Here is a 17,265-nt window from a genome sequence, read left to right as displayed (position 1 = left end):
TTCTGTCTCACCAACTTGATAGCAATCGTAATAATAATAATAGTGGTATTCGTTAAGTGCTTACTAGGTGTCAGGCACTGTACTAAATGCAGGGGTAGATACAGGGTAATTGGGTTGGACATAGTCCCTGTCCCACATAGGGCTCGCAGTCTTAATCCTCATTTTCCAGATGAGGTAACTGAGGGCCAGAGAAGTGAAGCGACTTGCCCGAAGTCACACAGCAGACATGTGCCAGAGCCGGGATTAGAACCCAGGTCCTTCTGACTCCCAGGCCAGGCCCGTGGTCTATTGACTCGGCCTTGCTGCTTCTCACTAAGCCATGCCGTTTCTCAACTTCAGCAGGTGGAAACCTTTTTAAATATGCGCTTGCCTTACGTCATATAAATTACTTCCACTCTCTCAGACGGGTCTGCCCCTGAAAGATTGAGGATGAAAATGATTGGGAAGGTCAGTGTGGATCTCAGACCTTCCACCTCCCCCCTCAGTCCCACAGCACTTAATGGGCCGTAATATATGGGATTGAGGATTTTTTTTTAAATGGTATTTGTAAAGCGCTCACTATGTGCCAGGCACTGAATTAAGAGCTGGGGTGCAAACTTATCAGGTTGTACACAGTCCGTCCCACAGATGAGGGAACTGAGAATCGAAGTGACTTCCCCAAAGTCATACAGCAGATAAGTGGCGGAGCTGGGATTAGAACCCAGATCCTTCTGACTCCTAGGTCCGTGCTCTTTCCACTAGGCCACACTGCTTCTCTTGGATTTGTGGAATGAAGGAATTGCTACAGGGATTTGATTCTTTTGCTATTGTTTTAATGAGATGTTCTTCCCCTTGATTGTATTTATTGCCATTGTTCTTGTCTGTCTGTCTCCCCCGATTAGACTGTAAGCCCATCAGAGGGCAGGGACTGTCTCTATCTGTTACTGATTTGTACATTCCAAGCGCTTAGTACAGTGCTCTGCTATTGAATACTATTGAATGAATGAATGAATGAACTCTTGGATGGGGGGAATGAAAAAAATGGATTAATCAGTGGTATTTCTTGGGTGCTTAGAGGAGTACTGTTCTAGGTGCTCATGCCTGGCACATAGTAAGCGCTTAAATACCATTAATAAAACAAAAGAGTCGGTAGACCTGATCCTGGGAAAGGCAAAGATGGAGCCAAAGAGAGAGAGAGAGAGAGAGGTATAATTCTACTCAAGCCCATTTTTGCCTTCCTGATTTCTCACTTCCAAGCCAACCTCTCTGTCCCCCTCCCTTCTCCCTCCCCTTTCCCCTTTTCCCCCCATCTCTGCCTGAAGGGTCCTGGAATACTAGCCTCATTTCAAATCCTCTGTTCTGTCTTCTATGAAGAGTTCTGAGGGGAAGAGCCAAACGCTGGGGAGAAAGACATTTGAATTTTGGAGGGGAGAATAACAATACCTGGATACAAAAGGTTTTTGTTTTTTTATTGTAAAAAGCCAGGGAATTGGGTGTGGGAGAAGGCCGAGGGGCAGATGAGTCTCAGGGATCGGGTGGGAGGGGACTGCCTTCGGGACCTTCTGGGCAGATGCGTTTGAGGGGAGGTGTCCCTTCTGAGTCATCTGCCTCCCTGACATCTGGCTCGGGCACAGCGGGCACCGGCTCAAAGGCGGGGTAAGCTTCGGGCACCTGGAGAGGAAAAATGGAGGGAAACACCTCTTCAGAACCCAGGAGCTCTATTTTCCAGCTATTGATTATTCCTACGAAACTTCTGTCTCTTCCCGGCACCCAAGAATATTGTTCCTCTCTGCTCCTTTCCACTTCCCTCCCCCAAACCACCCCCTCCCGGCCCCTGGCAAGCCCGTTTCCCAGAACTTAGCCTTCCTCAGCCCTCCTCACCTCAGCCTCCAGTAACTCCGGCACGGGCTCTTCTTTGGTCAGCATCGGCGGTTCATCCGTGCCACCCACCATCAGCCCCCCAGGATCTGTAAGACCAAGGGGAGGGGTGCTCTGGGAAGCAGGAAGCGTCTGGCTTCTGGGAGGGGGCCGAAGGGAGGGAGCAAGGGGCTGGGGGTGGGGGATCTGGGTTCTCACCTCTCTCTTGTCCAAGCTGGGGAGGCTGGGCGTCCTCAGGGGTCCCATCAGGGGGGACTGTGGGGGAGGCTGGGCGGCTGGGCTGGGGGGTCCCCCCGGGACTGGGGTCTGCACCCTTTTGCAGGGAGCCCTCTGACTGGAAGCTCTGGTTGCTGTTTTCATCTGCTGAGGAGAAAGGCTGAAGGGGAAGGTTCTGGTGGCCCTTGACCTCCCACCCCCATCTCTGGACCACTCCTCAGGCCCCTCAAAGATGTGGATTTCCCCTAGGCTTGGGGGAGATACCCCCAGGCCTATTTAGACCACTCACAGGGATGGCGTTCCCCAAATAATAATAATGATGTGGTTTTGTAAAGCATTTACTATGTCAGGCACTGTACTAAGTACTGGGGTGGATACAAGCCAATCGGGTTGAATACGGTCCCTGTCCCTTGTGGGGCTCACAGTCACAATCCCTATTTTCCTGATGAGATAACCGAGGTCCAGTGAAATAACTTGCCCAAGGTCACCCCGCAGACAAGGGGCAGAGTCGGAATTAGAACCCATGACCTGACTGCCAGGTCCGTGCTCTACCCGCTCCGCCATGCCGCTCCGGCACCGCCCCTCGTTGCCCCCTTCTTCCCACCTCTTCGGTTTCCCGATCCCAAAACTCGCCCATCCACTGTGTCCCCCTACGTACCATTGAGATCCAGCAGGATAAGGGGCCCGCTCCCCCGGGGACTGCTCCCCCGACCCCTCCGCTCCCGGCCTCGGGGTCTCTCGGTCCCAGTCCCCGCCCGGCGCCGCTCCTGGGAGAGGAGAAAGAGAGATAGAGGAGCACGGCAGGGATTCAGGAGAGAGAGGTCCAAAGACAGATCCAAAGACAGAGGAGACATAGAGATTCTGAGATGCAGGGTAGGCTTTGAGTGCCTTGGTGGGGAGGGGGGACCCACCCTCTAGAAAGGAAAAGGAGGGGAGGGAGGAAAGGATGGGATAGGTGGGAAAGGGGGAAAATGGTACAGAAGGAAAAAAGGGCTGTAGTGGGGAAAGTATGATACCTCCCTCTTGTCTCCCTCACCCCTGCCACCTCGAACACAACCTTCCTCTTGCCTGGGACTCCTTCCCCCTTCAAATCTGCCAGACCACAACCCTTCCCATCTTCAAAGCCTCTCTGAAAATCCACCTCCTTCCACCCCCACAGTCCACTTTTCTTCTCCCCGGCTCGATTCTCCCACCTACCACTTTGGCATCACCCCCTTTCCCACTTACCCACAGATTTATTTTTTTCTGTATAGATCCTCCCATACCCAACCCTCCAAGGCACTCATTTCTCCATCTACCCATTCTCTTTTTCCCCATCATCTTCAAATCATTTGGTGTCTCTCTGCCACACTTAAACTGTAAGCTCTTCAAGGCCCGGATCACGTGTTTCGGCTCTACCGTAGCCTCCCAAGTGCCCAGTGCGGTCCTCTGCGCCTGACAGGTGCTCAGTACTCGACAGATGGATTCAGTGCTCAACTGAAGGGGAAGGGGTGAGGAAGAGGAGGGATGGATGGGGAGTTCTCTCACCTCCTCGTGCGGGTCCACGACCGGCACCCACTTGAAGATACGGAGGGATGTGTCTCCCACGGTCACCCAGCGCTTCTCCCTGGGGGAATAATAATAATAATAATAACAATAACAACGACGGATTTGCTAAGTGCTTACTCTGTGCCGGGCACTGTACTAAGCACTGGGGTGGATAAAGGCAAATCCAGTTGGACACGGTCCATATCCCAAGCAGGGCTCACATTCTTCATCCCCATTTTACGGATGAGGTAACTGAGGTACAGAGAAGTAAAGTGGCTTGCCCAAAGTCACACGGCAGACAAGCGGCAGAGCTGGGATTAGAACCCATGACCTTCTGACTCCCAGCCCCGGGTTCTAGCCACTACACCATCCGCGAGCGGGGTCAGCCAGGCCCGGAGATTCATCCGTTCATCCGACCGTATTAATTGAGCGCTTACTGTGCGCAGAGCACTGTACTAAGTGCTTAGGAAGGTACAATCCAGCAACCAGGAGTGACATTCCCCGCCTACACCTAGCTCACGGTCTGCGTCGGGAAGGGACGGACATCAATAATAATGGTATCTGTTAAGCGCTATGTGGCAGGCACTGTACCGAGCGCTGGGGCGGATCGGAACCGATGGAGCTGGACGCCGTCCCCGTCCCACGTGGGGCTCCCAGTCTCCATCCCCCTTTTACGGATGAGGGAACTGAGGCCCGGGGAAGTGAAGTGACAAGTCGGGGTCACCCAGCAGCCACGGGGCGGAGTCGGGATTGGAACCCACGACCCCGAGCCCCGGACCCCCCTAGGCCACGCTGCTTCTCGCCTCACAAATAAAGAGGCGTCGAGGTACATCAGCGAAAAGGGACAATGCCTCGGGTCCTCCCCGCCGCAGCCAAGGAACCCAGGCGTCCTCCCCCCTCCCCCCCCCCCCCCATCCCGGCTGTCTGTCTCTCTGTGTGTCTCCGTCTGTCTCTGTCTGTCTCTGTGCCTCACCATCTGCGGACCTTCTCGATGGTGGCCATCACCTTCTTGATGTCATCCTTGGCCCGGCTCCGGGTCTCGGCCCTGACCGTCCGGCCCGCCATGACCCCGGCGGGGGGCCCTCTCCCCGGCCTTTGTTCGGCGCTCAGTGCGGGGCCGGCGCTGTGCTGAGCGCTTCCCGTTCCTCGGGCTGCTGGGGCCCGTGTCCGGGCCCGGGGCCCCGAGCCTCTCAGTCCTCCATCGGCCGCCGCTCCCGGCCGGCTGTCGATCGGGGGGTCGGGTCCTCCCTCCCTGCCTTCCCGCCTGGCCGGGGAGCTGGGCTGGTCCCCGCCTGCCCCGCCCCACCCCCGCACACCCAGGAAACGCACCGCACACCGCACCGCACCCCCCGCCCCCTGGATGGATGAATGAATGAATAAATAACTCTGCCTTTCCGGGCTCCGCCCCTTCCCCCTCCCTCTGAATGAATACGTGAATGAATAAGGCTGCCTTTTTCTCTTTTTAAGTGGCGTTCGTTAAGCGCTTACTATGGGCAAAGCACCGTCCTAAGCGCTGGAGGGGATCCAAGCAGATCAAGTGGTCCCATGTGGGGGCTCACAGTCTCCAGCCCCATTCTACAGGGGAGGGAACTGAGGCCCAGAGAATAATAATAATGTTGGTATTTGTTAAGCGCTTACTATGTGCAGAGCACTGTTCTAAGCGCTGGGGTAGACACGGGAATCAGGTTGTCCCACCTGGGGCTCACAGTCTTAATCCCCCTTTTACAGATGAGGTAATTGAGGCCCAGAGAAGTTAAGTGACTTGCCCACAGTCACACAGGCTCACAGTCTTAATCTCCATTTTACAGATGAGGTAATTGAGGCCCAGAGAAGTTAAGTGACTTGCCCACAGTCACCCAGCTGACAAGTGGCAGAGCTGGGATTCGAACTCATGACCTCTGACTCCACAGCCCGTGCTCTTTCCACTGAGCCACTCACTCTGCTTCTCAGAGAAGAAGCCATGCTGCTTCAGAGAAGTGAAGTGACTTGCCCACAGTCACACAGCATTAGAACCCATGACCTCTGACTCCCAAGCCCATGCTCTTTCCACTGAGCCACGCCGCCTTTCCGGGCTCAGCCCCCTTTCCCCCCGAGAAGCAGCGTGGCTCAGTGGAAAGAGCCCGGCTTGGGGGTCAGAGGTCATGGGTTCGAATTCAGGCTCTGCCACTTGTCTGCTGTGTGACTGTGCGCAAGTCATTTCACTTCTCCGGGCCTCAGTGACCTCATCTGTAAAGTGGGTATGAAGACTGTGAGCCTCACTCGGGACAACCTGCATACCCTGTATCTCCCCCAGCGCTTAGAAAACGCTTAACAAATACCAAAATTATTATTTTTTGAGAAGCAGCGTGGCTCAGTGGAAAGAGCCCGGGCTTGGGAGTCAGAGGTCATGGGTTCAAATCCCCGCTCAGCCACTTGTCAACTGGGTGACTTTGGGCAAGTCACTTCCCTTCTCTGGGCCTCAGTTATTCCAGCTGTAAAATGAGGATGGAGACTGGGAGCCCCACGTGGGACAACCTGATCACTTTGTATCCTCCCCAGCGCTTAGATCAGTGCTTTGCACATAGTAAGCGCTTAACAAATGCCATCATCATCATCATCATCATTATTATTATTATTATTAACGCTGCCTTGCCGGGATCCGCCCCTTTCTCCCTTCCCCCGCCCACTGAATAAATGAGTAAATGAAAGAATAAGTCTGCCTTGCCGGACTCCGCCCCCTTCCCCCTTCCCCCGCCCACTGAATAAATAAGGGAATGAATGATGATAAAGGCATTTGTTAAGCGCTTCTATATGTGCCAAGCACTGCTCTAAGCACTGGGATAGATACAAGGTGATCAGGTTGTCCCACGTGGGGCTCACAATCTTAATCCCCATTTTACAGATGAGGGAACTGAGGCACAGAGAAGTTAAGTGACTTGTCCAAAGTGATTAACACTGCCTCTGTTACCGATTTGTCCATTCCAAGCGCTTAGTCCAGTGCTCTGCACATAGTAAGCGCTCAATAAATACTATTGAATGAATGAATGCCCTCCCACTGAGTGAATGAATGAATAACTCTGTCCTTCCGGGCTCCGCCCCCTTTCTCCCTTTTCCCCGCCCAGGGAATGAACGAACGAACGAACGAACGAACGAACGAACGAACGAACGAACGAACGAATGAATGAATGAATGAATGAATGAATGAATGAATGAATGAATGAATGAATGAATGAATGAATGAATGAATGACGCCGCCAGGTCGGGGCTCTGCCTTCCCCCACAGCGCCCCCTGCCGCCCAGATTGGGAACTGAGCCCGGCGGCCTCGGGCCGGGAGGGAGTTGAGAGAAAGGAGCTGTGTGAGCAGGTCAATCAATCAATCAATCTATCAATCAATCAATCAGTGGTGCCCATTCAGAGCCGTGGGCAGACCCCGGGACCAGGCCCTTGGGAAAACATAATCAATGGTATTTCTTTGGGCGAGCCCTAAGGGCAGAGCACCGTACCGAGGCGCTGGGAGTACAGTACAGCAGTAAGTGTCTATCTCGCAATCGGTGTTTCTTTTGTCTTTGGGGGTGTTTGTCAAGCGCTTACTATGGGGTCAGGCACTGTTCTGAGCGCTGGGGTAGATACAAGTTAATTAGGCTGGATTCAGGCATTCAGTCGTACTTACTGAGCGCTTACTGTGTGCAGAGGACTGTGCTAAAGCGCTTGGAAAGTACAGCCCGGCAACAGATAGAGGAAGTCGCTACCCAACAAGGGGCTCACAGTCTAGAAATATAATCCCTGTCCCACATGGGGCTCGCTGTCCAAGGAAGAGGGAGAACGGACGTGGAATCCCCCTTTTGCAGTTGAGGAAGCAGGCACAGAGAAGTGAAGTGACTTGCCCGAGGTCACACAGCAGGCAGAGGGGCAGAGCCCACGTTTTCTGACGCCCAGGCTCGTGCTTTATCCGCTAGGCCACACTGCTATTGGTTTGTAGGTGTTTGACAGGAGGGGAGTAGGGAAAGAGTACATGCCTATTTATAAGGGACCGTATGTGCCCCGGGACTGTCTCTGTCGCTCAGTAAATACCATGGATTGATTGACATGAATTATTGGGGGGAGGTCTGACTATTTCCTCTTTACCCTAAACCCCAGCCCCAAAGGACTGATGTACATATCTGTAATTTTATTTATCCCTTTGCTCTCCCCCCAGCTCCCAACCCCAAAGCACTTATGTACATATCTGCGATTTAATTTATTTATGTCCAAGCAGCATGGCTTAGTGGCAAGAGTACCGGTTTGGGAGTCAGAGGTTGAGGGTTCTAATGCCGGCCCCGCCACTTATCAGCGGTGGGACTTTGAGCGAGTTGCTTCACTTCTCTGTCCCTCAGTGACCTCATCTGTAAAATGGAGTTGAATAATAATAATAATAATAATAATAATAATGTTGGCATTTGTTACTATGTGCAAAGCACTGTTCTACGCACTGGGAGGGATACAAGGTGATCAGGTTGTCCCATGTGGGGCTCAGAGTCTTAATGCCCATTTTACAGATGAGGTAACTGAGGCACAGAGAAGTTAAGTGACTTGCTCAAAGTCACACAGCTGACAAGCGGCATGATCTTTGATTCCCCAGCCCGTGTTCTTTCCACTGAGCCACGTTGTGAGCCCCACGTGGGACAATTTGATTACCCTGTATCCACCCCAGCGCTTAGAACAGTAGTTGGCACGTAGTAAGCGCTTAACAAATGCCGTCATTATTACTATTATTTATTTGTATTGATGTCTATCTCCCCACTTCTAGACTGTGAGCTCGTTGTGGGCGGGGAATATCACCGTTTATTGTTGTACTTTCCTAAGCGCTTAGTACAGTGCTCTGAACACAGTAAGCACTCAATTAATACCATAGAATGAATGAATGAATGTTGTGACACCTCCTGCATGCCTGAAAGTGTTTGTGTGTATGTGTGTACCTCTGCAGGGTCTCCGCATGGCTTGGCCTCTCCCGCCACCCGACCTCACCTCACACTGGGGTCGAGCATCCTTGGCGCCTCATCTCAGGGAAGGATGGGGCAGGTGCATTCTTCTCATTCCAGTCATGCCAGCCTCTTCCCCTCCCCGGGCTCTGCCCTGCCCAGCGGGACTCTCCCCCCTTCTCCCTCCTTCCAAACGCCCTGCCTGCCATGCCTTCCTGAAGGCCCATGACCTCCAAGAGGCCTTCCCAGACTAAGCCCCACTTTTCCTCATCTCCCATTCCCTTCTCCGTCACCCTGACCTGCTCCCTTTGCTCTTCCCCCCTTCTCCCTGCCCCACAGCACTTATGTATACGTCTGCAATATTATTTATTTAAATTGATGTCTGTCTATTTGTATTAATCCCTGTCGTTTCACACACCACCCCCCAAGACTGTGAGCTCGTTGTGGGCAGGGATGGTCACATTTTATTGCTGTGTTGTACTTTCCCAGGCGCTCAGTACGGTGCTCTGCACCCAGTAAGCACTTAATAAATAAGATTGAATGAATGAGTGAATGCCATGCCCTCTGCCTGGCAATGGCTCCGCTCCCTGGAGCCAGGAAGTGCCGGGCGCTGAGCTCAGGGCCCAGGAATCCAGGCTGGAGGGGTTGGGCGAGGGGGAAGGGGGGGGAGGGAGAGATTTGGGGCCTGGATCTTCATTGGCTGAGCCCAGACCCCGCCTTCTACCCCTCACCCTCCCCAGGGCAGGGGGCTGAGGGCGGAAAGAGGGAAAGGAGCCGGGTCAGCCCGGGCACCGAAGGGGCAACATGAGCCAGAGGGAGGGGAGCAAGGGTAAGGGGTAGGTGGGGGATGGTCTAGACACCTGGGTTGTGGAAGGCTCTGGGAGGGCTTGGGGAAGGGGACTGGAGAGGCTTGGGTCTGAGGAGGTAATCCTCATGGATTCTGGAAAGAAGAAAAAAGTGGGGAGCGCTGAAGGGCAGGAGGCCCCCTGCATCCTAGGCAGCAGGAGAACTAAGAACCAAGGGGCTTTAAATGCCTAAAGTTTGGAAAAGGAAGAGGGAGCTGTATGGGAGATACAGGAGGGCCAGGGGGCCAGCTGCCTGGGATCCGGTCAGCCAGGAAAGCAGACGGCTAGGAGGTTAGAGGGCTTAGATTCCAGGACGGGGGCTGGGGCTGGGGAACAGAGCTGGGATGTTAGTTGCCTAGGCCGGTGGAGGGAAAATTGTGTCCCCGGGGACAGAAGTTGGAAGCTGTCTCCCCCAGGCCCTGGGAGGGATTGCGACCTGTCCGCGGAGGACGGCCAGGGGCCAGGACAAACAACCAGTCCGTGTCCAGGAGAGCTGGGATTAGGGAACAGGACGCCTCAGTTGTGGGAGGCGAGTTGGGAGTTCAGGCAACGGTAAATGAGAGAGGGAAAAGGAGAGAGAAAGTGGTCGAGGAGGTTGGTGAGAGAGGCGGAGCTGGGCCTTTGGGAGGGACAGGGGATAGATAGAGCATCACGGACACCCTAAGAGGGAGGGACAGAAGGAGATTAAGAACCGTATGCCCTGGCATACATTTTAGCTGGGAGCACTGCATTTTGGGGAAGGCAGGTTTTCCTTGGGAGATGATACACATGGCAGCGTTGCCAGGTCTGCTATAATGGCAGCATATTCATGTCATCTGTGGCTCTCTGCTTTATTGCTGTGGTCATTTTTGCTAGAGTTTGATCCCTCGGGGACAACATTATTGTTGATTTTTCCTTCACAAATACTGGGGGGGAAGGAGACGGGCCAAGTGTTGTCCCTATTTTCCTAAAATTTGAGAGATGGATGCTAAAACTGTGGCAACGTTGGAACGAGGCCGGCCTGGGAGAACCAGGAATTGGAAAGCAGGTGTCTGGGAATGGAGGTTTAGGTGTGATGGTGCGGGGGGGGGGGGGGGGGGGGGGGGGGGGGGGGGGGGGGGGGGGGGGGGGGGGGGGGGGGGGGGGGGGGGGGAGGGTTAGCGTTAGAAAGGGAGGGGGCAGGACACCTGGGTTCCGGTCCCTCTTTACCCCTCCCCTGTCCCCTCCAGTGGATTTCCAGTCCCAACCCTCGGTCTCACCCCTCCCCCATCTCGAAGCAAAGATCCTTCAGACCCACAACCTCGCCCGGCTCCTCACCGGCTATGCTGAGCAGCTGTTCCAGGAATATGTGAGTAGGGGGGGAGATGGGAAACCAGGTGGGTGGGGGACTCTGAAAGCCCAAACGAGGGCCCCAATTTGAGGGTCTGGAAGAAGTTCTCACGGGAAGAGCCTCTCCAAGTTGGAGAGGAAAACCCATTCCGGGGAGGATCGGCTCGGCCGGGCCCCGGGTGATGGGATTGCCGCTTTTCCCTCCGTTCCGGGATTCCACAGGCTCTCCCAAGGGCTGCTTGTTTGGCATCTTTCTCTCAAATTGGCAAACGCTTTTGGTGACTACTGCTTGCCCTGCAGTACCAGACAGGACTGGGGGAAGTGGGGTGGGGGTAAGATGGCCAATTTCCCCAGGCCTGGTCCAAAGCGGAACCTTGAATTTGGGGAAGGACACATTAGGGCCAGGCACCCTCTCCGCTACGGTCAATTTCCCTTCCACAGCCTGATAGCCTCCGTTGTTTAAGCAATTTCCCTGCTCCCGGAGGGGGAAAAAGCGCAGCATGAGAGGGGTAGGGGGCAAACTGCGACAGGGGAATGGACTGCAACGGGACCCCTCTTTGCTACTGCTAATGTCCATCCATCCGTCTATTCCACCCCCCGACAGACCGCCACCAGCTCCTCCCTCCACCTCCAACCCTGGATTATGAGCACCCCCTCCCACATCAACCTACCTGCCCATATGCTGTATCCCGGGTCCTGTCCTGGGTCCCATCCCTACCCGCACAGCTGGTCCCCCGTTGTCTGGGACTCAAAGACTGAGCAGGTGGGGCCCCGGAGACTTCTGTCAGAGGAGGAATTGGAAAGGTGTATTGCACTCTCCCAAGTGCTTCGTGCAGTGCTTGGCTCAGTTAATGTGCAATAAATATCATTGATTGATTGATCGAAGTGGGATTTTTACAGCACAGGAAGGGGCGGTTTTCTCCTTGGTAATGAGAAGTGCAGAGCGATGCCAGGAAAGTTGATGGCTCTTCGGGGGAGGGGGCAGGAGGGGACCTAAAATGGAGCTATTTCTCGGGAAAGAGAAGGGGGGAGGGTGCTTTGAAAGCCCAGGGGTTGGCTGCTCCAAGGACAGATTTTTAAATTCCAAGGAATCCTCCTGCCCCAGAGCAGGCCATTTCTAACGGCCTCGTTTTGGGCAGGGAATGTGCCTGTTTATTATTGTACTGTACTCTCTCAAGCACTCAGTACAGTGCTCTGTACGCAGTAAGCGCTCAATAAATACGATTGACTGACTAGCAGTCTAGCGATAGTCTGACCCCGGAGGGCCACCGGGCTCTCTGGAGAGAGGGCATCCTTGCAGCCCAAAACAAGGAGAGAAAGTAGTCCCCCCCACTGCCCCATCCCCCTCTTAACCCGGTTCCCCTTCCCTTGCAGGTCCAGCACCAAGGCGACCCCTTCGGGCTACCCAGCTTCTCTCCCCCGAGGCTGCCGGTGCCCGGACTGAGCCCCCCGGCGGCATCCCACGTGGCGCTCCCCACCCTCCAGCGGCTGCAGCTGGACGCAACCGCCCTGGGCGCCCTGCCCCCGCTCCTCGACGCCGTCCGCCTCCTCCAGGCCGACCTCAATCCCTACGCCCGGCGGCTGCTGCGGCACCTGGACGAGGCCTCCCGCCGGACCCGGGCATTAGCGGGGGCCGTGGAGGCCTTGCTGGGGGCGCTGGGGGAGGCCGGGGGACCACAGGCCCCCCCCCCGGCCCAACCCTTCCCAGCCCCCCGGCGTCTTCCTGGCCAAGCTTCTAGGCTACCAGGTGTGCAGGCTCTACCAGGAGTGGGTGAACCGTACGGAAGAGGACTTGGGGCAGCTGGCACGGGGTGAGGAAACTTGATGAGAAGGGGGTGGGGGGCTCAGCCCCCTCTCTGAGGGATTGACATGTTCCTGACCTGGTGACCCCTGAGCACTAGGGCCTCTTCTAGTTCTGCCTTTCTCTCGACCTCTGGGTGCCTTTCTGTGTGCCTCGGTCTTCTGTGCCTCTATCCCTCTGACTCATTCTCTTAGGTAGGCCCAGAGGAGCGGTGAGAGCGTCTGTCTATCTGTCCGTCTGTCTATCTGTCCATCTCTCTCTCTCTTTCCCTTTCCCTGGAGCCCCTAGGCAGATTTCTAGTCCAATTTCAAGGGCAAACCTGCCCGTCGGCCTCCCCCTCCTTTCGTTCAGGTATGTTCCGTCTCCCTCTTCCGTAGGCCTCCTCTTCACAGTCTTTCCGTCTCCCCTCAACCCCTCCTCCCCTACCACACCCAAGTCAAGAGATCTGTGAAAAAGCTCTCTTGAAAAAGAGATTTTTATTTCAGAAAAATAAATTAATTTGGGGGTAAATACAAAAGACATCTATGTACAGTCTTTGGGAACTGGGAGGGGTTTGAATGAGGGAATTTGAGAGAATAATGGAATTGTCTCCTGGAGCGATGACGCCTCACTAGAACATTAAATAAGGGAACTCGGGATCCGACCCTCCTCCAGATCCCTCTCTTCTCCTAAGCATCCAGGTGTCTCGCTGCCCCAGACACCGGAAACTCAAGTTCATGAAGAGGATTTGAGGGTGAGGAAGCGGATATTTTGACAGGCAGGAAGGGAACCCTCACCAGATAGGAGGTGGTGCTTAAAGTGAGATCTCCACCACCTCATCCAAAAGTAGAAGCCCTTGTGCACAAGTAGTGAGAAGTGAGAAACAGAAAAAAAAATGAGTTTCCTTAAAATCAAGGCACATTGATCACTGGAAATGAACCCCTCCGCATAGGAAATAAAGTCAACTGAGAAAGTGAATTCCCTATTTACAAACAAGTGCCAGTTACCCTTAGTCACCAGAAGTGAGAGTAAGAGGTGTATCAAGTGGGTCCCTCTTCCCAGGAAGGGACCGCTTTTATCCTAGGAAGGGATGTTAATTAACCCCTCCCCTAGAAACAGGAAGTGAGACCGCCCCTCCCCTTCTAATAGAAAGTGAGCTGTTAATGCAGGACGTGATCAACCAAGCTCCTCAACACTTGTCAGTCATTCTTGGTAGTGAAACCTACATCCAGGAACTGATATCCTTTGGGACCCTCTGCCGGAAAATGGGACCTGGAGAGCCAGCTTCACCAGAAAGGGGAGGGGGTAACCACAAAGCAAGAAGTGTCCTTCGAACCGGCACCCAGAAAGCGGAGAGCCCCTCTATAGAGGAAGTACCTCCTTCTCTGACAAGAAGGGCCATACCACGGGGCAGGAAGCGTCATCTCTTCAGAGAGAAAGTACAGCGTGAGATTGGAAGTTGCTACTTCCAACAAGAAGTTTCACCTCATCTGACCAGGAGCACTTCCTGTGCTATACTGGGTATTTAGCCTTGAGCAGAGCCAGTTCCCGGACGGCCCGGTCTGTCCAGTGTCCATACTCGCGGGTCACTATGTACCCCCGACATTTCCTCTCGAAGGCGGAGGCCCCGAACAGGACGGGGCCGAGGATGTCAGCCTCCGGCCGGGGGGCGAGCCCAAGGGCAGACATGATGGCGGCCGTATTGCTTGCCAGCCCCTGGGCTCGGAGGCGGGCGGCCTCAAGCTGATCCAGCAGGGCGGGACTGTCGGGGTTGAGGTCAGCCTGGTCGTCTCCCACCAACTGCAGGTACTTGGCCAGGGCCGAGAAGGCCCCGAAGGTCCGGGTTAGCCGGTCGTCATCCCGCAGGCTCTGCCAGGTCAGGAATGGGATGCTTGCAGAGGGCAGTCCGTTTAGCTGGAGCTCAGGGGCTGAGAAGCCGGGGTCACTGAAAGGACTGCCCTGGTGCTGAAGCTGAGGGGGGAGAAAAAGAGAGAAGGGGCACAGAGAGTGAGGGGGACCCCCGAACTCGCAGGCCAGTGTCTCCTTGGTCTCTCCCATCATCTCGAGATGACAGTTTTGCAGCAGGGCCTAGCGGCGAGAGGCATCTGAGAGTTGGGGGCCCTGCATTCCAGTTCCAGCTCTACTCCTTGCCTGCTGAGTGACCTTAGGCAAGACACTTAACGGTTCCTCTCTAAACTGTAAGCTCTTTGTGGGCAGGGAACTATGGCCTAGTGGCAAGAGCATGGGCTTGGGAGTCAGAGGACATGGGTTAATAATAATAATAATAATCATGTTGGTATTTGTTAAGCGCTTACTATGTGCAGAGCACTGTTCTAAGCGCTGGGGTTAACACAGGGGAATCAGGTTGTCCCACGTGGGGCTCACAGTCTTAATCCCCATTTTACAGATGAGGGAACTGAGGCACAGAGAAGTTAAGTGACTTGCCCACAGTCACACAGCTGACAAGTGGCAGAGCTGGGATTCGAACTCATGAGCCCTGACTCCAAAGCCCGTGCTCTTTCCACTGCGCCACGCTGCTTCTCATCTCAGGGTTCTAATCCTGGCTCTGCCACCTGTCTGATATGTAACCCCGGGCAAGTCACTTAACTTCTCTGTGCCTCAGTCACCTCATCTGTAAAATGGTGACCCCCACTGGGACAATCCGATTACCTTGTGTCTCCCCGTTTAGACTGGGAGCCCATTGTTGGGCAGGGATTGTCTCTCTCTGTTGCTGAATTGTACATTCCAAGAGCTTAGTACAGTGCTATGCACAAAGTAAATGCTCAATAAATATGATTGAATGAATGAATGAATGCTTGGAACACTGCTGGGCACATAGTAAGTGCTTAACAAATACCATCATTATTATTATCACCAGTTCTGTTGTATTGTCCTCTCCCCAGTGCTTAGTACAGTGCTCAATAGACACCATCGACAATTTCTATCGATCTCAGTTTTCTCATCTGTGAAAAGGGGATAAAATTTCCGTTTTCTCCCTCTTCCACTGTGAACCTCCACATGGGATAGGGACCGTATCAAATCTGATTATCTTTCATGCCCTCTAGAGTGTAAACTCGTTAGGAACCGGGGACGTGTTCATTCTTTTGTATTGTACTCTCCGCAGAGCTTAGTACAGTGCTCTGCACACAGTAAGCGCTCAGTAAATAGCCCTGATGGATCTACTTCTAGTGCTTCGCAAAGGGCGGGACACAGAGCAAGTCCTTAATCACTACTATCTTCCTCATCGTTATTATTCGGCCGCTAGAGCTTTCTGCGGCCTTTGTCTCTCCTCAGGTGTGACTGAGAAGTCTCCCTGGTGGATCCGCTCTCCCTTAGGTTAAAAGAGTCCCCCTCACTCCAACACCGCCCTCGTCTCTCCTTGTCTTCTCCTCCGCATTCCTCTCATTCTTCAGGTGAGCGAACCTTCTCCTCCCCCATCCCCATTTCTTCCCAGGCAGGGGAGTCTTGTCCCTCCCCAGATATGAGCCCCTTCCTCCCACCCACCCCCCGCGTCCTCCTTCCCCACACTCACATAGAGCTGGAGCAACATCGACGTGTTCTTCTGCATGTAGAGGGCCAGGTTGTATGCTCGGCTAATGGTCTCGGCTGGGGACGCGGGGGCTGCTGGGAGCAGGGCGGGAGGCAGCAGGGTCACTAGGCAGAGGGGAACTGTCGGGGGACACAGGGATTGGGGAGCAGTGGTCAGAACCAGCCCGGTGACAACTGCAAGAGCAGAGTGACGTAGTGGATAGAGCCTGGGCCTGGGAGTCAGAAGGACCTGGGTTCTAATCCCCGCTCTGCCACTTGTCTGCTGGTGGCCTTGGGCTAGTCACTTCACTGGGCCTCAATTCCCTCGTCTATAAAATGGGGATTAAGACTGTGAGCCTCATAATAATCATTATAATGATGGCATTTGTTAAGCGCTTACTATGTGCCCAGCACTGTTCTAAGCACTGGGGGAGATACAAGGTAATCAGGTTGTCCTACGTGGAGCTCACAGTCTTGATCCTCATTTTACAGATGAGGTAACTGAGGCACAGAGAAGTCAAGTGACTTGCCCAACGTCACACGGCTGATAGGTGGCGGAGCCGGGATTAGAACCCATGACCTCTGACTCCATGCTCTTTCCTCTAAGCCATGGGACAGGGACTGTGTCCGATCTTATTACCTTGTCTCTACCCCAGCCCTCATTACAGTGCTTGGCACATAGTAAGCGCTTGACAAATACCACAGTTATTATTCTTATTACCCTCGTCCATCGGTGCAGCGAATCCATCTCGGAGCCCTCAACTCTTTAAAAGAGGCCGAGGCGGGGGATGAAGAGGCAGCTGTTGTCCCGGACCCCAATAGAGGCGGGCCTCTCCGTGGACTCCCAGAGACCCTCTGAACCTCCAAATTCTCAGTCTCCCTCCTAGAACCCAAGCACACCACCCCTCAACCCCTCTTAGCCTCTCCTCCTGGGGCTCAGGGATTCTTCCCCCATTTGGGCCACTCACCCAGTGGATTGGCCATGTTCTCTCTGTGTCTGTGTCTCCTGGGCACCTGCTCTCCCTGTCCCTGCCCCTGCCCCAGGGCTCTTTATACCTGGGGACAGGGAAGGGAAGAAAGGACCACACCCCAGGGAGGGAAGAGGAGAAGCGGGGGTGGTAGGTTGGGTTGGGGAGGTGGGAGGGCGGCTGGGGTCAGAGGGATAAGTGGGGAAGACCGTAATGAAAAAGGAAGAGGAAAGGAGGAAGAGAAGGAGAAGGTGAAGGTGAAAGAGACAGACAGTGGAGAGGCACACATGGGGAGAGA

The 17,265-nt window shown here is 54.3% G+C and overlaps 3 protein-coding genes across 4 annotated transcripts; 1 reads left to right on the top strand and 2 right to left on the bottom strand.

The window, feature by feature from the left end:
• Positions 1–1,427: 1,427 nt before the first annotated feature.
• BCL7C (BAF chromatin remodeling complex subunit BCL7C) lies at positions 1,428–4,926 on the bottom strand. 2 transcript variants are annotated; one of them, XM_007657653.3, is made up of 6 exons: positions 4,574–4,926; positions 3,601–3,679; positions 2,732–2,840; positions 2,056–2,220; positions 1,861–1,946; positions 1,428–1,650 (listed from the first exon to the last, which is right to left on the bottom strand). In XM_007657653.3, exons 1-6 carry the CDS (start codon positions 4,663–4,665, stop codon positions 1,504–1,506), a joined length of 678 nt encoding a protein of 225 aa, XP_007655843.2. In that variant the 5' UTR covers positions 4,666–4,926; the 3' UTR covers positions 1,428–1,503. The 2 variants fall into 2 exon arrangements, with proteins under 2 accessions (XP_007655843.2, XP_001516162.2); XM_001516112.4 differs by having other exon boundaries at positions 2,056–2,217; positions 4,574–4,925.
• A 4,342-nt stretch (positions 4,927–9,268) lies between these two features.
• Positions 9,269–13,009, top strand: LOC100092209 (cardiotrophin-1-like). Its single transcript, XM_029057717.1, is given in 4 exon segments — positions 9,269–9,367; positions 10,592–10,710; positions 12,066–12,385; positions 12,387–13,009. Coding segments are annotated over 4 exon segments (594 nt in total). The 5' UTR covers positions 9,269–9,342; the 3' UTR covers positions 12,517–13,009.
• On the bottom strand, positions 12,954–16,983 carry LOC100092212 (cardiotrophin-2-like). Its single transcript, XM_001520831.6, has 3 exons — positions 16,968–16,983; positions 16,004–16,140; positions 12,954–14,442 (listed from the first exon to the last, which is right to left on the bottom strand). Exons 1-3 carry the CDS (start codon positions 16,981–16,983, stop codon positions 13,984–13,986), a joined length of 612 nt encoding a protein of 203 aa, XP_001520881.2. The 3' UTR covers positions 12,954–13,983.
• Positions 16,984–17,265: the final 282 nt, after the last annotated feature.

Source organism: Ornithorhynchus anatinus, chromosome 2 (assembly GCF_004115215.2).
Source record: "Ornithorhynchus anatinus isolate Pmale09 chromosome 2, mOrnAna1.pri.v4, whole genome shotgun sequence".
NCBI lineage: Eukaryota > Metazoa > Chordata > Mammalia > Monotremata > Ornithorhynchidae > Ornithorhynchus > Ornithorhynchus anatinus.
The sequence above is the reverse complement of the archived record's forward strand: the minus strand, read 5'-3'. Positions and strand labels throughout refer to the sequence as shown.